Genomic DNA, 24,344 nt, shown 5'->3' with positions numbered 1-24,344 from the left:
CTTTATGGTGAAACTTCTAAATAAGTCTGTGTGTTGTGAAAGCAGCCCCAGAATGGGGGCTGGGGTGGTTGTTTCCAACTGCTAATGATTGAACTAGATATTGGGTTTAGCCATGAAGAAGTGTTTGAATGGAAAGGTACTTTCTAAAAAGACAGAACAGTGACATTACAAGGCAGTTGCACTTCTGACAGATGTGTTTTCCATGCTCACATTTTCTTCTCAGGTTCCTGTGCATTCTGATTTTGGGAGGGAACTGTTCAAGTGAGAAGCATACATTACCCTTTCTGTCCTAAGCACAAGGCACTAGAAGCAGTATGAATCCATAAAACACAGTGTTGCTAAGGCAAAGCATTCCTAAAACAGGAGTAATGAAATACTGCCTTACACATATGTGCTCCAATGGAACTTGCTCAAGGAAAACAGCACCAAGAGTTGTAGTTAGTTCATGGTAAGAAACATTTTTTATTCTTAAAATACTCACTTTGTTTGTGGCTTTATCATAAATAATGATACAGGGCTTTTGTAAAGAGTAATTACTTTTTTTTCTTCCATCTATTAGAGAGAAGCATTAAGAAGGATATTGAAGATTTGGTTTAGATCAGATTTAGTTTCTACTTTTCTGAAATAAAAGATCATGGGTTTGTAAATGCTAATTGTTAGCTGTAGTCCTGACAGAAAAAAACAAGGAATCTCTTGGCATGCTGGTTAAGAAAGTGCTTTTGGGTCTAGGTACGATAATGGTGGTAAGGTTTGAAGTCTTTTCTTCTGTATGGCATCACAATAGATTTTATCTTCATATCAAATATCTCAAAGTTACAGGCCACTGTACAGGAGCAGAGTTTGTCAGAGAGATCATTAACTGCCCAGGTTAGGTAGGTGTTTGCATGGAAAATAACTTCTAAAAGTACCCTGATTATTTAATCTCAAAATTAATCCTATTACATTATGGTTCTGCTGGTATTAAAGAAAGCATTATGCAGTCAGGGAATATAGGGGTAAAATAATCTACTTTTGTACTGACATTTAGTTTTGCTGTATTTCTGAAAGTTGCCTGGCTTTTTTCTTCTATGTTAGTAATTTTTAAATGGAGTTAAATCCAAGGTCTTTTTCCTTGTAAAATCTAGTATCTGAGGAAATATGCCAGTAATATTAATTTACAGGTCGGTAACATCTAAATAGAAATTGACTGTATTAGTTTAAAATAGAAATGAAAAATATGCACTTCAAAAGGCCAAATAAGCTTTCCTGAAGTTATTAATTTTTAGATATTAATCAGTATATTTTTCTTAAGCAAGTAGTAATTAAGCTGCATCACAATATTGCTGCTGGAGAAATGAGCACAGACAGTTGCTTTCATTATTCTTACAGAATACTAGATTATTCTGTCACTTCCTGAATCTGGGCATCTTCTCGCAAGGTTAATAAAAAGTGATTTCTTCATGCTAAAAATTGAGCCCTTTTTACTGACTTGGGGCTTCCTCATTCAGTCTGTTCCTTGTTTCGTCCTGGAGAATAGAAAGAAGATAGAGCTGACAGAAGGATAATAATGCTGACTAAATGTTCTTGGTGGCATAATAAGATACTATTTGACCAAAATTTTTCATCTCTTGGAACAGCAGGCCAGTCTCCTTTTCCATAAATGAGTTAAGGTGTTCTGTGAAGAGTGTTTCTGGAAGAAAAATATTTTAATTGATCTTTGTCTGAACAGCTTTTGGAAATAACACCGGCTGAGGAATTAAGAGGCAAGTCCATGCTTGTGTCTGAGACTTGCTCTCTCTTTGTCCCTCTGGAAATTTTCCATCCTCTGGCAGCCTGTCAGCTCAAGATGTTTTCCATTCTTAGCAGGGACTGTAACTCTGCAATAGTTCTTGCAAATGGAATTGTGAAGAGAAGCTGATCATTTCAGTGTTGCTGCCTGATTCTGATAGAAACCTTTGTGCAGGTGATGTGTTCCACACGTGGAACGAACCAGGTGTGAGAATCACTTCTGGGGCTTTCTGTGTGTGGTTCCTCTGGTGCATCCAGTCTTGATAAATTCCCTGCTGCTGCACAGGGAGTTTGGGCCAAGCTTGGCTGCCTGTGGAAATGTGTGAGATTTTGATCAAAACTGAGTCCCCAGTGCTGCTGTGCCAGAAATCTTATCGTCGTCACATTTCTCCTGGACAGGGATTTGAGACAGGAAAGTGTTCATGCCTAGGAAAACCTGGCTGTGTGGGATTCCCACTATGACCACAGCAGCACAGTGGTTAAATCCTGAGCCTGACTGTTCATTTGGGTAAGAATGTTCATATTTCATAGGAAAAACTGCAGCAAAGCTGTCAGCAGCATGTTCTGCTGAGCTGATCTTTTACTGGCTTTCATTGAGAAACCTCCCAACTTGCTTCAAAATATTGATTAGTTTTGGAAGTCTCTTAAATATCGTGCAAGTCTTTGTTTTTGTTGGTTTAATCCATAACCTTGTCTTCCATCTCACATGATTCATTGAGTATGGAGGGTCAATCTTGCATTTATCTTAGCAGATAATTTAGACCATGGTATGTGATACGTGGCATTTGGAATTGGAGTCAGATTTTCATTTACTCCAGGACTTTTCCGTATGTTTCCTATTAGCAGCTTTGTTCTCAAATCTCTAGTCTCCCCAGAAAGGAGGGAAAAAGTCCCAACACAAGCCCAAGAAGCAATGTTAAATTCTAAACATAGAGAATGAGGAAAAAAAATAGCCTTTGGAACACAATTTCATTATTTTTAGTTTAGTACTGCTTTTATTATCATGGTGCTGTTAAATTCTGATCAAAATGAAATTAAAATATTAATACTTATTTTCTGTTGTGGTGTACCATAGTTTTTTCTGGATAAATACTGCAGTATTTTAACTGACAATGGATGACTATGGAATGAATATCTTCAAGAGTTAACAGTATTTGCTTTTTAGGACATGGGTAAATGCTTTTTGAAATGACATTAAATTATTCTAAAATAGCTTAACAGTGAACTCATCAGATTTTCTATGCACAAGCTGGTTTAGGTAGCTGAGGTATTTTGCTGCTTTAGCAAACAGATATGAAAGGTTAAAAACTTGCATATCTTAATTCATATTTTTCAACTGCTCTGGTCTTAGTAATTTCACTCACTTTTTGGAAATGCAGGTGCAGGAATTCCTTATGGGATACTCATGAAGCATTTTGGAAATTTCCATTATGTTTAAAATAGCCTAACTTTCCCTTTCTGATTTTTTTTAAAGAAAAGAACCTTTTATCTTTTTCGCTTATTTCACTCAGTATCTTTTAATCCTTATTCCTAATTATAACCAGTTTTGACACAGGCTAGAGAGAAATATTTATGTACTTGTGACAAATATCAGCTGGGCAGAGGAAAGTGTTCCAGAGAAGTCCTTCAGCTGGAGTAGGGATAGTTCCCAATCCTGCTTAGGAGCAGCTGGAAGGCAGGAGAGGACAGAGCTGTAAGAGACCCCTCTGTGTGGCAGCACAGAGGTGCCATGGTGTGAGGTAGAGAGCAGCTGGAAGCACCTCAGACCTGCACAGCTCAAATCCATAGGAATCCAGGCTTCTGGAGCTTCTTAGCTCTTGGAATAACTTAGTGACAGCAACACTGGGAATGAAGAGTTGTCTTATCCCTTTAAAGCAACCAAGGATACTCTGAGCCATCCTTCCTCAAGGACACACTGCTGGCTCATGTTCAGTTTGTCCACCAGGACTCACAGATCCTTTCATGCGAAGCTGCTCCCCAGATCAGCCATCAGCACATGGGGTTATCCCTCACCAGGTACAAGAGTTTGGGCGTCCCTGGGCTGAACTGCACGAGCTCCTGTTGGCCATTTCTCCAGCAGCATAACCCCAGAGAGTCACATAGCAGTCACCAGTGAACTTGTGAGGGTGATCCAGATCAATGATGAAGATGGGAACAGAGCTGGAGCCAGCACTGACCCCTGGGGTACACTGGCAATTCCTGACCTCCAGCTGGAATTCACTATGTGGCCTCTTTGCACTTGCTGCTTTCCAGCCCATTCTCAGTCCAGCTCGCTGTCTGCTTGTCCAGCCCAAACTTCATTGTGCTTTTAGGAATTCGCAACTTTTTGTGCTTAAGATCAGGCAGTGAGATCCAAGTAGCTGTGCTCTTTGTCCATCCATCCTCTTCTCCTTCCAGACACTTCTAGCCAGTTTGTCTGATACACTAAATTCCTGCAGGTTTCATCCTGGGCAGAGCAGGAAGACACTATTAATGTGGAAAAAGGAATTAAAATAAACACTTCTTCACCTTCTTTAAGTCAGTCTAGCAGCAGGAGAAAGCACCTGGATCATATGAAAGAAAACATGTATTATTGAAGGTATGTTTTGATTTACATTGTGTATATTTGCCACAGCTGATGGTGGAAGGTAAAATAAGGATTTAATAGTATCTTATATTCTTTAAGCTTTTTGTATCTTATTTAGTTTGCTGCTCTTTGTCTACTAATGCTGCAATATTCTTTGCATTGCTGTGTTTGAAATAAGCAGGTTGATATTGGGGAAAAAGACAGGGAGAAGGCTTGGAAAAATGAGACTATTTCATCCCTTGTTAATTTCATGGTGTAGAGCAGGACAGAGAACACAAGGTTTAGCAGCACTCAAATAGTGGTTTAGTACTCAGGCAGGTCCCTCTGCTTAATCAGTGTTTGTGACGTTTACTGGGCTCTTTCGTGCTCTAACAGTCTTTGTTGTTTATTCTTTAGAATGACTTTTCATTTTATTTGTAGCAACAGGCTGCCATCCTCTGGTGAAATTCGTTAACTGTTGTGTAGGGACCTAGCAGATTTTCAGAAGACAGAAGCCCTTTTAAAGTTTGAGAATCTTAGAAGGAATAAATATTAATTTTTTTTTATTAGAGAAATGAAGATACTTGTACCAGGAGTAAGTAATGAGAAGACTCTTTGAAGGGTTTATATCACGTTTCTCTTTCTCCTCTTTCCTTTTCCTATAACATTTGTAGAGAATGTAAAGGTGGAGTTGATTTCTAGACAGATTTTCTTCTCATCTGCCGTCTTCTCATCTGAAATGTCTTGTTCTGTGGGAAGATCACTGAACATCGGTGTGTTACTATTAGTTAATTACTATTCTGTTAATTGCATTACTGTCCATGTTCAGAAACTATTGCTGAAACTATGCGAGGTGCATTTTATATCATAATGTTTGCGTGCCACTGGCAGATCTACATGGGTCTATGTTAAAGCATGTCAAAGATGCAAGGTGTGAAAATTACTAATTATTGTTACCACAAATGCCAGCTGAAGAATGAGATCTAAAAATAGTGGAGGGTCATTGAGCATATTTTTTTTCTCTTAAGTGACAGGTATCCTATTGGTTTGAGGTGATCTAGGAAATTACTGCTTTTCTCTAGAAATAAAATCTATAGAAAATGCTTAAAATTAACCATTTCATACTTCCCTGCTGTAATTCAAGATTGTCAGTGTAGTTTAAATCACAGATGAAGTTTTTTAAACTTCTAAGCTGGCTGAATTTGCCCAGAGGATGGTGCAAACCTAAGCAGTTGATCAAAATGTTTTGACAATGACTTAAAGGGTGAGGGTAGAGGTAGTTTCTTCAAAAGTAGTGCTGCTGTTTCTTCTGTGAATGTTCTATGCATCCATGGGTGAATCAGAATCATTAGGTTGGAAGAGGCCTCCAGGATGATAAAGTCCAACTCAACCCTAATCTCAACTAAACCAAGTGCCGCATGCAATCTTTTTTTAAACACATCCAAGGATGATGACTCTACCACCTCCCTGTGCAGACCATTCCAATACTTTATTACCCTTTCTGTAAAAAACCTTTTCCTGGTATCCAACCTCTACTTCCCTTGGCACAGCTCAAGGCTGTGTCCTCTGGTTCTGTCTGTTGCTGCCTGGACAAAGAGACCAGCCCCACCTGAGCACAGCCACCTTTCAGAGAGCTGTAGGGAGTGACAAGGTCACCTCTGAGTCTCCTTTTCTCCAGGATAAACACCCCCAGCTCCCTCAGTCATTCCACACAGGGTTTGTGTTCCCAGCCCCTCACCAGCCTCATGGCCTCCTCTGGACCCTCAAGCATCTCAATGTCCTTTCTAAACCGACTGGGGAAAAAGTTTCTCAGTCTGGATGCATGGCCAGAGGAAAGAGTGAGAAGGCAAGAGTTTTTAAGGCTCTGGAAGGATAAGATCAAGACTATATGGTCTTCTGCCTCTTAGGACTTTACTGTATTTTTACAAAGCTTTCCCATTATAGTGGGACTTCAATATCAGACTTAATTATACTTAATAATATACTTAATAATAACTCTTATACAAGTACCTGTAAAGAATTCATAGGTTTAGAGAGCACGAGGATGCAATTCCTGTTGTCTGTTGAATTAACCCCAATTAGATAAGGAAGTGTTTGCTTTCCTTGTTGTGTTTCCTTTTAAACCTTACCAGTGAATTAAATTGGAATATAGTACTACACAACGTTGTGAGTTTGTTCTTTCAGTTAAGCTACAGAATTGGAATCAACTTTTCTGCTGGTGTTGACATTGCTGAAATGATGTAACTAGTATAGCAGGAGTGTTTCTGAATCCAGTGATAAATAAGATATAAACCAGTGATTCATAGAAATGGAATAATTTTTCTGTTATCTCTTGTATTTATTAACATCGTATGGGGTTATGGGTTGTTTGTGATACTGCAAGACAGGGGAGTCTCTCCTTGAGGGAATGTTGGTATTTGCTAGAAAATGCACTCCTTAGAAACATCTTCAGAAGCCAAGAATGGAAAGATGCTTAGTCATTAACAGATTTCAAGTTTGGTGTTCTGTTTAGTCTTTTGTTCTTATTCTGCTTTGAAGTGTGTTATGGAATTTCTATTTGTAAATCTTTTTCTTCAGTAAAAGCCTCCTCTGGCCTGCTTTGCCTTCTCTCTTCACATAGTTGTATGTCTCAGCAGCAGAGGGGTGCTAACAAAACATTAACTGCCAGGAGACCAAGCAGATGAAGAGTTCAGATATTAGACTTGATGCTTATTGAGTAGTGTACTTAGGAAGGCTGAGAAGATTGGGGATTGATTGAGTTCTTTGTAGTATTTTCTTCTACGAGTTCGTGCCATTTCCCAAAGTCTTGGATTTTTAACTTTGTGCAAACCAGCAGTGATAAATGACCTGTACACTCTGTAGACTTGGAAAGAAGAGCACTAGAGAAAGTGTCTAGAGAAGAGTCACAAAGGTGCTTTGTTATAATCTTAGAATATTTTGACACAAGCTGCCCCGTAATAAAGTATACACATGCAGGTATTCTGTATGGTTTTTTTAATTTATTTTGAATCTCTATAGCAAATATACCCTAAACAGATATCTAAAATATCCATTTTATACAGTACTGTCAGTATTGAGAGTTCTGTGTGCTGCCCTGCACAGGAAGGGCAGGACAGGTGAGTTCCAGCTGCTTGTTTTCTGGAATTGTAAGGTACTTCCATTAAGGAGGGATCCTTAAACCGTGTGATGTCAAAATATGGAGAGGAAAAGAATAAAGTGAAAGACACGATTACAGTTGTTATAGATAAAAGAAAAAATGTTTGTGCTGGCCTAAAGGGAGTTTAATAGTCATTGCTATTAAGCTTGAAGCATATGATCAATCCTACTTTTAATGTTCAGACTGCACCCAATTTTGTCAATAGCAAAACATTGAAGGACATTTTCCTCTTAAAGGGACAAGGAAAAATTACCAACAGCTTTTAAAGACTTTTCGTCTGTTTTTGATAAGAAACTTGCCTTTATCTCACTTAAAAGATTGTGAGGATACATTCTAGCTTAGAGACAACTACGTGACAATATTACTGTAGCTTTTTATTGCGTCTTTGCTCGTTATCAAAAGTGGCACAAGAGATTTCCCTTGATGTCTGGTAATTTCTGGTTTTGCAACTTTTCTTACAAAACTTTCTGGGATAGGAGCTAGGTCTCTTTTTCCTAACTGTGGAAGAAGTCACTGCCCACGTGATTATTAGGATTTGTTTGAAAGAAAGGATATGTCCAAACTATGTGATTTAAGAAAGGCATTTAACATCTATAATAGGAAACATCAAATGCAGTTTCCAGTTCCACTTCTAAGAGTCATTCTGTAAGATGAAAAGACTTTTGTTTAAATTATTCAAATGTAGGTTGAACATTGTCAAGTAATACAATGGATCCTACTTAACATATTGTTTCTAATTAATAACCTCTGAAATAGCAAATACTTTGTAAACTGTTAAATAGCATAAAATCAGCGTTTTCCTGCAAATTTCAAGTATTGTAAAACTGATTTGCGCAAAGTTGCTTTTTGAAACAACCAACTTGGGTCTCACTTGAGGAAATTCCCAAGCTGAACACTGTTCCTGGCTAAAATGCACCGGAAAGTTGAAGGCTGAACCTCCCAATACTTGACAGGGTTGTTGAAGAGGCTGATGCCACTGTACAGAGCTTTCTTCTTCCTTCGTCCCGTGGGACAGAAATCGTTCACTCCCAGTTTGGCAATGTGGTTGGAATGAAGGAAGACGACCTGCAGCAAAAGGAACAGAAACACACAGGAATGGAATGAAAATAGGGAAAATATTCCTTAGTATGTAGGGGACTGAGGTTTTCTACATCACTTCTCTGCAGACCTTAAGGATAACATGAGCTTAAAATTTGTGTTAAATCTTTAACAACAGCATTTCTCCTGCTGCAGTCTCTCCCACAAAGGAAAGTCATATGGTATTTTGGCAGTGTGCTTTTAGAATAATTGGACTCTATTGGGGAACTTGGTTCTAAAATGCAATTTTATATTCTCTTGTAGTAAGAATTATAATGACCCAGTATTATGTTCTGATTTTCTGGAAACATTTCTTGAGCGTAGCATTTTGTTGTCCCTTTTTCTCTTTCCTAGGAAGTATTCCTGCCGTTTGATTTTGTTTATTTCTTTAATAAGCTTTTATGATTTCAGGCTCTCCTATTAGGAGAGTCATGGCAAAATATATGTGTCAATTAATTATGCTTTTTGGTTGTGACCTAATCAGTGTGACAGTGGGAAGGTCAAACAACTCAGTACTCCCAGAGCTGTCTAATAAGTTCAGTGTATGACCTGCAGGTATTTCAGTTCAGGTAATCCAGGAGGAACCTTCTTCAGCTTGTTTTTTTCCAGGTGGATTTCACGTATGCTGGGGATGTTGGCAAAACTTCCATTTTCCACTTCTTTGATTTTATTATTGCCAAGGCCTAGCCTAGAAATCGTACAAGAAACACTTAATTAAAAACTAATTGAGATTCACAACGGCATTGAAGGAGTTTTTTGGGGGTTTTTTTGTACATGGGGGAGAAAAGAACCGGGTAAGATGATGAAATCTTAACTTGGATAGGAAAAAGTCACCATTGATGTAACATAATTTAAACTTCACTTCAGGAAGGTTGGCTCACAGCTCTTATCAGTTATCTGATGTAAACAATTGTTCAGTTTTGTATGCAGCTTTTGTAATTATAGTGGAAAGTGTTTAAATTATAAACATCAAGCTGCTTGTGAAATAAATAATTTCATTTTACCAAGTAGTACAGCTGCAAGGTGTAGTCACAGTAATAAGTTCTAATTAACAGCCAATTAGCAAGTCTTGTCTAGAAAAGTGTTTTTAATTATAGCTTATTTTTAAAATATAAAGTTTTTTCACCAAGCAGGACTATCTTCTTTCCTATTCCCAGATTTTCCTTATATTTTTTGCTATAAGGCTTCGGCCTCCTTTGCTCAGATGATTCAGATGTTGGAGCCATAGGTCATTCAGAACTGCCCATCCTGCCATCTTTTTCTCCATTCTTTCCTGATTTCTTCAGAAACTGAATTTGGTATCTAAAGGCAGTTCAGTAATTACTGTTACCAGATTCAGTGCTGCTCAGCCATATTTTCAGAGTTCTTAATTGAGTTTTACAGAGAGAACTTCCTTCTCTCCTATGACAGCGATATATTCCTCAGAAAGACACATTTTTCTTTAAACCTCATTGCATTTGAAAATACTTACCAAGTTGTTTCCTTTACCACTTGCTGTATTTTTGAGTATAAATTTATAATAATTAGAAGAACTTAGGGTGGTTATATTTTGTTCTTATCCTACATTTCTGTTGCAGATTGTTGGCAGAACATGTAACAAGGCTAATGTGGGGGTTTGGGGGTGTGTTTAGGTTTTAAAGTTTGGTCTTATTTAGAGCAATTCTTACTAGAACACCTCTAATTTTTATTCTCTTTTCTCCCATTAACAAGAGAAGTATCAACTAGGAGATCTTGCTGGGTATGACATTTTAACAAATAAAGGGATTCAGCCTGGGAATTTTACCTTTGAAGGTCTTTGTATCGGTTAAAATCCTCAACTTCGATTCCTGTGATCTTATTGTCATCTAAGTGAAGCTCCAGAAGACTGGAGGGCAAACCTAATGAAAAAGATGCACAGTATGAAAAACCCAAATCAACTTATTTTTATTGGAACATCTATTATGTTCCCAAAAAAGCTTCTTTCCTTTGTGTTAAGAATTGGGTGAAGAATCTTGGGGAGGTTGTCTGCATCAAAGAAATTGGCATTACATATGTTAGTGAGGAAAATCACTAGTATAATTTGGTTTAAACTAATAACTAAAAAAAAACCCAAACCAAACGCTGTGGAAGGGCATATGCTAATTAAGATATGTAAGAGTTCCAAAATTTGGTAGTTTTTCTGGCTTCCTTTATAACAACTCTCATGGTTACTTTGTCAGAGATGTTAATCCTGTGTCTTGTGCATTTATCTCAGACTCTGTAGTCAAAGTCTGTGGAACCAGGGACAGGTTTTGGAAGATCTGGGGTTTTTTTCTACCTGATGTAGAAGTTGTGCTGTCACAGCTGCTCTGATGTGACTGGGAGGAAAGCTTTTGGAGTACTCAAAGACAAATAGTGGTATTTGATCGCTCTTTCCCATGCTGGAATATTTTCCCCTGCCTTTCTAAAATTTCCAAATGCAGACTGCTGGTGGTGAGTCTTTGTACAACATCCTCTTAGTGAGAGTGAGGAAAGCTCATCCCAGCCTGAATTAGTTTGCTGCTGCTGGGCTCAGTTTTCCCATCTTCTGTCTAGGTGGCACCCGAGCAATTCCCACTGCTCTCTGGGGCTGGGACAGCGCTGCTCCCGCTGCCCTGGGATCTGAAGGGGTGTGGCTGCTCCCCAGCCTGCCTTTATTCCACTTGGAAGAAAGTTTGTTTGTTTGGGCTTGGTTCCAGTTTGCATTCCAGCTCACAGTTCCAGGTGCCTGAGTGACAATATCCAGAGGGATGGCCACCCACCTGTCCACTGCACATTTTAAGACCTTTTATAAACTACATTTTTTTAAACCTTTGTGCAGTATTTGCAGAGAAAAACATCCACAAACTCAGTTTGCATTTGTGATGAATGAGTTCACCATGAAATCAGTTTGGTTTATTTATGTATCTGACACCACATTTTGGATCTCATGCTGTGGGTCTTTATAGGAGGTTTCTCTATAACAAAGACAATATTGGAGTTATTTTATGTTGGGGATTTTTTTGTGCTAAGTGACAGGAGCTGATACCAGATTGTTTTAGGGGCGTTTTCGTTTTAGGAAGTATTACCATAGGCAGACAGGTTTTCTGATCTTAAAGTTATCTGAACAATTGGGGTGAGTTGGTTTGGATTATTGTTGAGGGTTTTTTTAGTATTTCTTCTATAGGGATCCTTCTGTATATCTATATGTACACATATATATTCATGCAGGAAAAGATTAATAAGAAACAAGTTCTTTATCTGAATGATCAGAAATAAACACAGGGGCCAATATTTAGTTTCCCTGTGAGCCAAAGCATAGAACACAGTGTTCTGCTTTGTTTCCTTCCTTTTTCTCCTGGCTAGTAGCTTTGAGTGGTTGAAAATCATGAGAATTTTGTTCAATACCACCCTGACCTGCTGAAAAAGCAGATGGAGTGTTGTACTGAACTCCTTTATGCTACATTTGTGTGTGTGGAGGTCAGTGATTTGTCAAATTAGTGTTTTAAATTAATTTTACCTCCAAATTGCAAGGTTGGGGTTTCTGTATATGAAAAAGTGATTTGATTTTGTGGTACTTTATGGTGAATTTAATTAAATATTAAAATTAAGTTTTACTTAGCAAAACTGTATTGAACATTGTATTTGAGGCACAGTGTGATTTGAAACATTAAAAATTAAATTTAGAAATTTTGGAGTTAAATTTTATATCCATAAAGGAAGTGGGAATTCTGCGTCCCTTATGACCCTGAACAAATATTGAGGAATTTCTCCTTTCTCTGTGAGGATTTTTGGGAGGCTGATGTGTGAAAGATGTGAAGTGACATCAAATTAAAAATTTCTTTGTATTGTTCCTCATGAGACAAGTATCTGGATGTTCTGTGAGAGGAGTGGAGGGAAAAGATGGGAGAGGGAGGCCGTGTGCTCTGTGGTTGTGCATGAACAAATCTGGGAGAGAGAATTGAATACCAAGTTCCAAAAGAAAAGGCAGGAGGTGGTTAGGTGGGAATGAGAATACAAAACAATCTATGAATTTAATAATCCTTCAGATGCTCAAGCATTTTATTAAGGAGTATCTTGGTGTATAAGTAAACTGATATAGTAAACTAGAAAAGAGAAGGCATACCTACCTTTAGGAATTGAAGTTAACTTTGCCTCTGCAATTCGTATGTGGTAGATATTTACCCCTTCAAAAGCCCCTGGCTCTATTCCATCATTGTTAAGAGGATTTGCACTCATTTCTGCCCAAGGGGGAAAAAGAAAAGCATTTATGGCATAGGAATTTTGTGTAGGTTAGACTAAGTTATAAAGAGCTGATTTAAATTTATTTATGATTTCTGATATTCTAAGCACTCATTAAATTTTAGTTTTCGTTGTCTGTTCTGAGGAGTGTCACAGCTCTCAGTGAACTAAGGCTATGTTACTTGGCTTTCAGAATTATCCAAAGCTTGACCTTTGTACCAACTTCACATAGAAACTAAGTGGTGGAGGGTATTCCCACAGCATGGATATCTCTTTAAAAGGAAACTGCGCCTTGGGGAAACATTTGACTGGAAATTATGTATAATATGTTTAATTTTTGGAAAAGATATTTTCTGTTCTACTTAATTAGACTTACCTAAAACATGTAGAGACTTCATTCCCTTAAATATATCCTTGGGGATTTTCTTAACCTTATTAGCATGAATTCTGAGCTCTGCCAGAGTTCTGGGTAGATTTACTGGAATCTCTGTCAGTTGGTTGTGGGACAAATACAGTCGTCGCAGCCTCTTTGTTGGTTGAAAGGCTTTGGGGTGGATCTTGTATATTTTATTATTGTTCAAAGCCAGTGCCTACGAGAGATGGAAAGAGCAATAGAAAGCTTTCTTTATCCAAGACTGTTATGACAATGAATTTCAAGTCATGGATTTGATATGCAATTCAGCAATTAAGTATTTAAAATATTTGATTCTTCCATCCTACCAAACTTTAGCACTTTGTAGATGCTTTGGGCATTTCAGTTGATTGTGAAAAACAAAGAAGAACCTGAAAGGTGGAGCATTAATCAGAAGGTAAGAGCTGACAAAGTGCAAGTGGATCATGAGAACTGGCAAAACAGTGTTTGTATTCAGATATTTTATGGGATTGTATGGGGGTTATATACTTTGTTGCTATTGTTCCTTAATGCAGACAAATTCTCAAAACTCAGAATCTCATCTTTTATTTCAACATAATGCTGCAAAATAAAAGTGATGGTTTTAATGTGAGTTTCTTACATGTTAATATCTGGATATGGCATGTGAATTTATGTTTTATTTGTCATTTCCAGCTCTTTTGAATTTCAGTCTTTCTCTTTGGTACAGTGCCTGAGTCTTTTGGGGGCAGCTTTTTCCTCATTGGTATATGTTATCAGAGAACTTGTGATGAGTTACTACAGACAACAAAATACACATCATCTGAAATTATTTTGCATGTCAAATCACATCTCTGCATTTCCATACTTAAACTATTCATTTCTGTTCCTTTTTTATTTCTTGGAGTCATCTCTTCTCAGGGATTGTGTGTGGGGGGGAAAAAGTAAATCAAACAAGATTTTTTTTTTTTTTCCCCAGAAAAAAAATTAGGTTAGCTCAAGGAAATAAACAGGAAATGCTCCTTCCTAATCCAAGTTGCCTTCTGTGCCTTTGCTAAGCAGACTCCAACACTGAGCCAAGTTGTACAAAGTAAACTTTGCTCTCAGTGAAAATGTTGTTTGGCCTTGCCACAAATGAGCTGAGGAGAAAAAGCAAAGCAGCTCAGTGTCCTCAGCTGTCACATAATTAAGTGGTGACTCTCATCTTTAATGTGGTGATTGCTGATGAATTCCAGTGGCTTTCTCAGTTGTTGGGAGATAAGAGACTCTTAGATCTTTTACAAAGAATATAAACCACAGCTTGTGCATTTATCCTCTGCTTACTGCTAAATCTGCGCCCAGGCATGAGACAGGAGAATAGGAAATGCTTTATTGCCAACTGTGAATTTATATAGTTCCTGTTTTCTCTGTCCTCTCTTAGGCTATAATAATTAACAAGCTCATTCATAAACACTTCAACCTGGTAAAGTTTCAGATTTTGTTCAGAAGCCAGATACGACTGAAAGGATTTGTTTTATAGAATCACAAAATTCTTTTGGGTTGGCAGGGACCTTAAAGATCATCCAGTGCCACCCCCTGCCATGGGCAGGGACACCTTCACCATCTCAGGGTGCTCCAAGCCCCATCCAGCCTGGCCTTGGGCACTTTTAGGGATCTAGGGGCAACTACAGCTCCTCTGGGCACCCTGTGCCAGGGCCTGCCCACCCTCACAGGGAAGAGTTTCTTCTTAATGGGTTAGGAATGGTCCTTATGTTAGTTTATTGTGTGTCATGTCTTTCTAATGGAGCATAGAATGTAATTAATTTTCTATTAGTTATAGAACAGATTTGGGTTTTAGAGTGAAAATTTTAAAATGGTCAGTATTTGTTAGTGTTACAAGATCTGGATGCTGGATCTAGGGCAACAGGTGACATCCAATAGAAACAAATTTTCTAAAGGAGATTTAATCTACTTCCTAGTCCTCTTGATACTCTCATTTCCTTTCATCATAAAAAGGGATTCTTGTGGACTGTAAACATCTAGATTTATCAGTTGCCAGTGATATTTGTTTCAAAGCCTGTCTCTTCATGCATAATTGAGCATGGTAACAAATGAGGAGTAAAGCTGCTGACTTTTCCAGTAATTTAGTGTTTCCCTGTTTTCTGTTCAGATCAGTTGGATTTGTAGCATTGGTTTCAGTGCTGTATATGTGTTAGCTGTATGTTCTTTTGAAAATACCCTCAGAAAATATCACTGTTCTCCTGTGAGATAAATTCTTTCTGCTATTTTCCAGCTAAGCAGATGAAAAGGATCACTTGCCTTACAGCCTTTAAAATGTAGGGAATGTTTCTGTGCATGCTAAGAACTGAAAAATCTTGAGAATCTTTTTGGTTAGATGAATATGATACATTTTCTGGATATTGTAGCAAGTAGTTCTTATGGCTCAAAGGTATTTGCTTCTTATTATGTGGGAGCACTCAAATATGCAGGCATTAGACTATTTTTATCTTTATTATTGGAGAAGGAAATACTATTTGTATTTTTAAAATATCTAAATATTTCAGATTACTAACTAATATTTCAAACTTGGGAAATAGCAAGCTTACATAAAGTGATGTGAGTCCTTGGAGATCGTTTTCCTTGACCTCTTTGATTTTGTTGTTTTGAAGGTCAATCATACGAGTATCTGGTGGGATATTGCGAGGAATTGATGTCAAACCTACATAAGGATGTGACATAAACAGAAACGTTATATGCTGTATATCAGTCCAAAGAAATTGACTACTAAACATCAAAACACAATAAGATTGTTGATGAATATGGTGGGGAAGAAAATATGAACAGCCGTAAAGCAAAGGGTAGAAGGGAATTCTTGATAGTGGGAAAAACTAATGAGGTAAGAACGTACTACAAACATTGTGCATAATTTTGGGAGGAATTGCTTCTGCCTCTGACTGTGAAGCCTAAATCAGGACTGCTCATTGTGGACTCTGTGCACCTGTGAAATAATCCTCAGAGCACGGATTTTCCTATAGGACAACTGTTTAGTCCCTGGAGAAAGGATCCCTCAGGAATCCAGGGTTGTGATTCCCTGTTGAGGAACAGGGCTGTGGATTCAGGGGTCTCTGCTTAGTGCTCAGTGCTCCTTTGGATCTCTGCTCTGTCCTGTCCATGGTGCTGTGGTGGCTGCTGAGGGTTCATTCACATCATGGTGGGGCTGAGAAATCTGTTCTTGGTGTGGGCAAAGGAGGGTCTCCACTGCCAGCACTTCAGTACCATTCCCAGAAGTCATTAACATAAATCGGTCCCAGTAGCATTAATCTCCCAACTCAGTTTGCTGTTCAGTTTCAAACCCACTGCAGTTCAGGCCATCTGAGATTCTGAATCAGCAGAAAAGACTCAACAGGGACAGTAACTTTCTTTTGAGTGGAAATGCTGATGCATGAAATGCTAACTGCTGTCCAGTTTATTAACAGTTATTCTGTAATTAATAGATTACAGTTATCTAAATATGAAGTCTATTAATGTGGGGTTTTTCTGTGTGTGAACTCATGTAAAGCAGTTTGAAATGTCTAGACCAGATACCTTAACCACTGTTTGCTGCTGTCAGCAAAAGTTTTTGATTCCTTAATAATAACAGATTTTAAAAACCCAACAGTTTATGTATGGACAATGTTTCTAAGACATGAGGAGTCCAGGATGAAGTTTAGGAGGGTGACAGGGCTGTGATGAGAACAAATGTCATTGTCACTGTGCTCATGGTGGGAGCACAGTCCTTTGATTGCCTTGAATCATAGGAAAACTTCAGTGAGTACTAATTCAAATCGGCACAATTAATAATGAATGCACTTTTGCATCCCATTTATGTGCCCAGATAATAATTCATACTTTAAAAGACAAGTCCTCCAAAGGAGAATCCAGTGGAGAACAGAGACACAAATATGTTCTTACCTAGGTCAGAGCAGTGGACAACTCTCATATAGCACTGGCATCCAAAGGGGCATGTTGGGAACAGATCAAAAGGAATTAGTGGTAGAATGGGTTCTGTGGTTGGAAATAGAGAATTGTCGTCATCGTCGTCTTCGTCATCTTCCATATCTTGGAGCATCATATTCTTGAGTGTAAAATATGAAGGACCAGTGAGAGATTTGGCAGAGCACAAAGCCAAGAAGAGAAGGAGCATGTATTCTTTCATATCTTCTTAATCAGAATATTCAGTCTTGGAAAGTGAACAAATGAACAAAAAAATAAACACCAGAATCAGTAATGATGAGGTTTAATTAGTATATGAAGGATGAAGAATATAATCTTTTAAATATTAATTAATAATATAAATTTACACATAATATTATCTTAAATTCATTAAGCATTAATGTAATATCAAAGTATTTTAGTTTCGTTTACAAATAATATCATTATTTGCTTCAAGCTCTGAAGTGGAATTTTTGTAGGAAACTTTACCAGAACTTGGAATATGATTTCTTTTACTCCTTCTCAATGAAAAAATATTTTAGTGGGATACATTGGCATATGTGCATTGCTTATAAAATTGGAACGGACTTGATTAGCAGTGCATAAAATGCACTTAGCAGTATACTTAATAAGCACTTGGTATTTCACTCCCTAAACACTTTAATTAAGCTCTTCCTAGTCTAATCTGAAGTTTCCAGTCCTGACAAGAGCTTTTCCCATGTTCTAGTCATTTGTTTATTACTGCTGTTGATAAAAGTTCATCTCTGCATGCAAACACATCTCACAGAATTGTAGAATCCCAGAACACTTTGGGTTGCAAGCAACCTTAAAGATCATCCAGTGCCAACTCCTGCCATGGGCAAGGAGTTTCCACCATCCCAAGGTGCTCCAAGCCCCATCCAACCTGGCCTTGGACACTTCCAGGGATCCAGGGGCAGCCACAGCTTCTCCAGGCACCCTGTGCCAGGGTGTGCCCACCTTCACCAGGAGGAGTTTCTTCCCAATATTCCCTTGTCCTGTCATTCCAGGCTCTTTTTAAAAGTCCTTCTCTGTCTTTCTTGTTGGCTCCTTCAGGCACTGGAAGGCCACATTTTGGTCACCCCAAAACATCTCTTCTCCAGGCTGAACAATCCCAATTCTTTCTTGACTTCTGTTTGAGGGGAGCTCTTTTCTTTGAGAAGGACTTACATGTTAGAAGTCTCCATGTCAGTGGAAATCAGCAACTTAAATTACATCCAGAAGAAAAGCTGAAATCTGGTAGTTCTGTGTGTGAATTTTCAATAAACAGGTTGGGGCTTTTCTGTTTGGTGGCTTTTTTCCTTTGCTCCTACAAAACTAGGTGCACAGGAAAATGGAGATAAGAAAAATCGCCACAGAATGCGACAAACTAAGAAAATGTTGTTGATTCAGCCCTCAGCTCAACATGGTTTCTCTCCAAAGGCCAATGCCAAAAGTCATTTGGAGCCAAAAATGTGTTCAACAAACCAAGAGAGGCTGCGGGAAATTTTATTGTGCATGTCCTCTTAATAAAAGTGTTTCTGTTTAGACAATCATAGGCCTCTTTGATGAAATACTAAATGGGTGTCAATTCTTGTTTGATCACCTAATTAAATGCTTGCTGATCTGTTTGGAGATGAAAAATGCCTTTATTGTAGGCATGTGGTCATTGGTCCTCCACTGCAGGAAAAGGAGTGCTCTGGTTTGTACTGGGCTTTGACTTGTCTTATTAAAAATGAGGTTTTGTTTGTACCACTTTTTTTCTGTGCAAAGTCCTTTTGATGTTTGTTGGAGGGGGTTCATAACAGCATTAAATGTAAATATCTTGCTGCTCCTGTATCTGCATCTGTTTCAGGGGGGTTTAAAAAGTAGAAAGCTAATGGTGTTCAGATAACCTGAAAAGAAAATGTAACTTCTTTCCCCCAAAAACATGCCTGAAATCAGAATCACAAAGTACTTTGTATCTTGTAGGTAAACCATATATAGCTGAATTTCATTTCCCATAGTATTTCAGTTGCATACCCACTCGGGTAGGATATGTACCTTTACTGATGTAACAATCTCTTGAAAGAATCTTCACATATATTTTTCCCATATATTTTCCTTTGTGCTCAAAATAATGTTCTCTTGCAATACTCCTAGAAAGCATTTTGTGGTTGTTCTTGCAATCCCTTACAATGTCTGTCCTTGAAAGACTCTTTGAATATAAACAGTGCTGGGAAGAAGGTGTGGAACCTCTGTTAGGTTTTTTTGGAGAGAATTGTCATAATCTCTGGCTGTGCACCTTTGGAATATTTGGCCTTTTCAATCTTCTATTTCAGCTTCAGGAAAAGGCAAAAATCTTCACTATTTCAGTCGTGCCATCAGTTAGGAGCTGAGGAGTTGGAAGCCTTTCAGACTTCCAAATTCTCCTTGTTCTTGGACAAGTGGTTTAATGGCTGGGCTGTCACACAGGGGCTCTCTCAGGCTCTGCTCTTCCCTGGCAGTTTAGGTCCTAAGTGATAAAATCCTCTGTGGTTTATCAAGTGATGAGACTGGACATATTTCCATATGTAGGATATCAAGTGTGATGATGTCTTGGAACATGGACTTTCCAAGTCCCTGCTGGCTTCAATTTGTGAGAGGCACTGGCTTTGTAGTTTCGCTGGACATAAAAGATAAACTTGCATGTATATTCCTAAAATGTTGGTTTGGATCTGGTGAAATTCTCTTATGAAACAGCTTAAAAATCTGGTCCCACACTTGCATCTGTAGCAAATAGATTGCATATTTCCTTTCACATAGCCAAAAACTAGAATTTCAAAGTATCAAAAGATTGAGGCTGTGATTGGAGTAGCGGCCAATTTGAACTCTTGGAAAATGTGTTGCTCACAAAGTTCTAGAAAAATAGTGTTGAAATGTGTCACTGATGACATATTGGTTCTGTGAGTTAATTCTCTTGAAAACAAGTCCCTTTATGTAAGGAAACCTTACATAAGGTTTTTATTTTAAAGCAAAAAGTCCTTGCTTTATCTTCCCATTTTGCCCATAGGAAATTGTTATTAGCTTTGTAGTTAGGAATGATCATCAAGCTTGACTCCAGGTTTACACTGACCAAAGAAATGCCAAAGAATGTATCCTAAAGAACTGAGTTTTATGAAGGTGTGGGGATGGTTCTTTCCTGCCTGAGGTTTTGAGTTTCCCAGTAAATAGATGCTGATATGACTGTAAAAACGCTCTGATTCTGCAGCTCTTCTCAAAGAATTTATACAAACTTTCTGCATGCTTAAACTTCAAGAAGAAAAGAATTAAAAGAAAGCCTAAAATCCAAGATCCTAGTGATCTTTCTGAAAATACTGTCATGAAGATATTTATGAAGTACTCTTTCAGAAGGTATAGGTACAGCTGTGCTAATGGTCCCCTGCTGCCACTTGAGCCTGACTGTGCTCCCAGGTGCCAGTTCTTCTCTCAGGCTGTTCACTGATCCGGTTGAACTCACTACAGCAGCACAAAACTAATGTGAACAACAAAAAATTCCCATCATATTCCTTTCAAGTGAAGAAACTGGTACTAAACTGACTAGCTTAGAGTGCCAGAACCAGAGCAAAAGAATGGCTGGAGCAGCCTGGTAGACAGGGCTGGAGCATTAAATGGAAAGAGAAGGAAGGAGGAGCGATGGGGGAGCTATTCCTGACATATTCAAGCTGTTAGACAGGCTGGAGTGCTCTGTTAAATAATCCCCTGAGCAGCTGCTTGTCACTCTGACAAAGCCTGGCTTTGTCCAGTCTTGTTTTAACAGACCAGAACATTGAGAATGAGTTTGACAAAGCTCCATTCAAGCTCCATTGTACCTTCTCTACTCAGTCCTCCTTGGCCTTCAGCACATAAAGCTTTTGAGTAACATCTTCTCCCTAGGACATCCACCACCCCAAGGTGAGGTGAGAAAGTGTGGAGAGATGCTCTAAGGTGCTTTTCTGTGGTGTGTAACTGTCCAAAAATCACTGCACTGGTGATTAGGGACACACTTATCCTCACTAATGTAGTCATCTATACCCAAACTCATATTGCCAAACAACACACGGAACACAGGCACTTTTTATGCTATCAGCTATAATTTATAAATTATTAAATACAGCTTATGTCACAGTATAATTTAATGTGATTACAACTCCCAAGATTTTATGTGGCAAGTTCTCATGTTTCTGTGATGTGAAAATTCTAAACATCAGTTATGGGAAGGAAGTCCCTTTCAGTGGGAACAGAAGTTTTGTTGTTAGCATAGGAAGAGTGCACAGAGACTCAACAACAAATAACTCTGAATTGCTTGGCAGCTGCAAACCTGTCCAGCAACATGGACTTGGATGCCTTATCAGTTATGATACTAAAGGACCTAATACATAAAGTTTTTAAGTCTTAAAAAGACTCTAAATTATATTTAGAAATCTCTTCTGTTAGTGATGTAGAGAGACAAATTTCCCATGGCATTGTTTCTGAAAAGGAAATGTTTAAATGACCCTCTGCTTCTTTGCAGAGGCAAAGAAAAGTCCCTGTGTCCATAAACACAAATCATTGCTCTGTGCACAGATTTTGTCCAAAGAAAGGCAAGACCATAACTGTTTTGAAATCTATATTTAAAAATAGTTCTGGTTCTATTAGTCACTGTCCCATTCCAGAAATAAAAGGAGTTTGTTTAACTCTTTACCACTCCATTGATTTACTTAAATTGCTGAAGAAAAACAGGAGGGAGTTTTTTTGTTAGTAAGGTTACTATAGAAATGTCTGTTGTCAGAAAAAGCCCAGTACTGAAGTTGAACAGTAATAATTAAGAGGAATGTTTACAAAATAAGTCGTGTTTACAGGCTATTTGCTTTTCATGGAGAGCTGCTTCACTCTTGTTACTGAAGGATTTATGAGCATTTTTGGGTTGTAGCTCATCTGCAATTCATTCTTTCCTGGGTTGTTTTTAATTACTTTGCTGATGTGTTCTTAAAAATCCCACCTACCTGAATACCAAATTACAGAAAGCTAACACTGAGTCATAACTGTAAGAGCTGTTATTGTAGCATAGATTTTCACAGATGTTTATAACTGAGAAAAAGTGTTATGGTCAATTGTAACATTTTTCTGACAAGTCTTTGATAGTTAAATAATTCACTATAGCTCTATTTGTTTTTCATTTCACATGTAGTAAACACGGAAGTATTTCAGCTGCAAGTAAATTTTCACATGTTCTATTTAAAAAGTGACATTTCTAATTCTAAATTATCTGATATTATTAATCTGCATGTAGTGGCTGACCACCTGAACTCTTTGCTGCTATTTGTATAGAATAGGTATTCAAACTGGACATACCTTGCAGGTTTGGAAGTTCTTCCGGAAGCACTGGGATAATCCACCTAAGGTCCTTATGTCCAATTATTTCAAATTAAAAAAAAAAAAAAAAAAGGGAAAAAGGAAAGTTAAAGTGAGTTCTGTGAAATGAAAAGCATATATAAAGAAAAAACTCCACTTCCAAGCTTCTTGATCCTTCTGGCACCGTGGGTGATACCAGAGTAAAGAGCTGCTTCAGATTAGCCCATCTTAGTACTGAAGAATGATATTAAGGAGACTTGTTACCACTCATATGTTTTTCATCACTGCCTGTATTAGAGCCAAAACTTCTGGCTTAACTCTAGACATCTAGTGGAAGACTTTATAAAACCTGTAGTTTAATAATAGTTGACATCAGGCCATTGGAAGTACAGTGAGGTCCATTTCAGGTCATTCCTGCTGTGGAATTTTACTTATTTACGATTTCACTAGCCATTATTCTCTTAAAAGTGTGACTTTGAATAAAACTATAAAACTTCAGCCAGTGGCAGAATAAGTCAGTAGCCTGCAGTGACCTGCAGGCTGCCAAACCTTTCTAACATTAGAAAATTACTACTTGATTGTGTAGCTGTGTATAAATTTTAGCTCTGATTTCAGGAGGCAGCAATCTGGCTGAGAACAATGGTTCAGGAATGTAAACTGTAGATCAGATTTTTAATCAGTATAGCAAAATTCTGTCTCTTGTGTGTGGGAAATAAAGCATATCTATTAATTAACACAGACAATATTTGCGGTATTCTGTAATTGAAGTTTTGGGTTTAAAACCAAGTCTTTGAGAGTGTGCCGTGTTTCGAAGTTTGTACTGATGAGCACATCACAATATTTAGAAACTGGGTTATTCTTTGTTTACCTTTCATAGGCTTCTGTTTATGTAAACTTCAAAAATGTTTAATTAATACAGTTTACCTAAAGCAAGTCTCATAGTCAGGGAAGCACTTTGTGTCTTTAAATTTACAATCCATTATATCCAGTTCCATGTACATCTGACTTCATCTGTTTCTTTAATTAGCTCCTTTCTGTGTTAGAAGTCTGGTCTTGCTTTGCAAAAAAAAAAAAAGCTTGGAAATTTTACTTGGGATTTTTTTTATTATTATACATGTAATGTGCTGTTTGCAAAATGCCTGTACAAGTTGCATAATAGTTATTTTATCTACTGTTACTTTCTTAAGGGAGAAAAAGATTCTATGCCAAAAATTCAAACTTTAGTGCTGTGATATCAACAAAGACAAGACTTGTGTTACCTGCAGCATTGCTTTTGATGCGTTCCAGTTCCAGCAGCACAGATGGATGATGATAAAGAGTCTCCCTGTTACTTTTCCCAAGGGATAAAATTACATTTTCAAAGGCAATCACATTCCCACAGAAAAATCTGAAGAATGATCTTAAGCTTTTTTGAAATCTCAAATTGCATATATCTGCATTCTCTTGCCTGCTTGTAGAAACCAAATCTTCCTAAGCAAACACTCCCATGTTTTGAATAGCTTGGTTTGGATGGGTTTACTTGAGGAAATTAGTATTAAATTGCTGTTTTAAAAAGCCCTCCAACATTTTCTTGCCTGTTTAATAGAAGAGAGCAGGGCCTGAGGGTTGTGATATAAATGTACTGGTTTCTTTTTTCACTTCATTCAGTAGCAAAGTCTTGAATCAGCACTTTCAGCTCACTCTGGTTTTGCAGCAAACTATTCTTGAGGTTTAGTAACATCTCAATTTTGGATGAATACTCGAGGTTTTTGTTATTATTATTTTCTCTTTTTAGTTGCTTCTGGTGGTAGGAACACATTCCTATGTGTATAAAGTTTGTCATAGCCAATTACATAATGAAGACGACACACAAAGTAGTAGTATTTGCAAAAAAAATATAACATTCTTACCTTAAAGTGGATTATCAGTCAATATTGCCCAGTATATAGTAT

The 24,344-nt window shown here is 37.8% G+C and overlaps 2 protein-coding genes across 2 annotated transcripts in view; one reads left to right on the top strand and one right to left on the bottom strand.

Moving 5' to 3' along the window:
* CENPP (centromere protein P) overlaps window positions 1–24,344 on the top strand; it is a 112,002-nt gene that overhangs the window by 44,239 nt on the left and 43,419 nt on the right. The window lies entirely within an intron of this gene.
* Window positions 7,292–22,734, bottom strand: ASPN (asporin). Its single transcript, XM_066326906.1, has 8 exons — window positions 22,414–22,734; window positions 17,065–17,332; window positions 15,720–15,832; window positions 13,141–13,354; window positions 12,653–12,763; window positions 10,330–10,423; window positions 9,096–9,234; window positions 7,292–8,534 (listed from the first exon to the last, which is right to left on the bottom strand). Exons 2-8 carry the CDS (start codon window positions 17,306–17,308, stop codon window positions 8,337–8,339), a joined length of 1,113 nt encoding a protein of 370 aa, XP_066183003.1. The 5' UTR covers window positions 17,309–17,332; window positions 22,414–22,734; the 3' UTR covers window positions 7,292–8,336.

This window comes from Sylvia atricapilla, chromosome 11, assembly GCF_009819655.1.
Source record: "Sylvia atricapilla isolate bSylAtr1 chromosome 11, bSylAtr1.pri, whole genome shotgun sequence".
Classification (NCBI taxonomy): Eukaryota; Metazoa; Chordata; class Aves; order Passeriformes; family Sylviidae; genus Sylvia; species Sylvia atricapilla.
The sequence above is the reverse complement of the archived record's forward strand: the minus strand, read 5'-3'. Positions and strand labels throughout refer to the sequence as shown.

Coding starts and splice junctions, on each gene's coding strand:
- ASPN (XM_066326906.1), bottom strand. CDS start 17,308: ATGAAAGAATACATGCTCCTTCTCTTCTTGGCTTTGTGCTCTGCCAAA. Junction 12,764..13,140: donor GAAGTCTCTACATGTTTTAG/GTAAGTCTAATT, acceptor CCCCTTGGGCAG/AAATGAGTGCAAATCCTCTT. Junction 8,535..9,095: donor CTGAACTGAAATACCTGCAG/GTCATACACTGA, acceptor CTTTTGCTGCAG/GTCGTCTTCCTTCATTCCAA.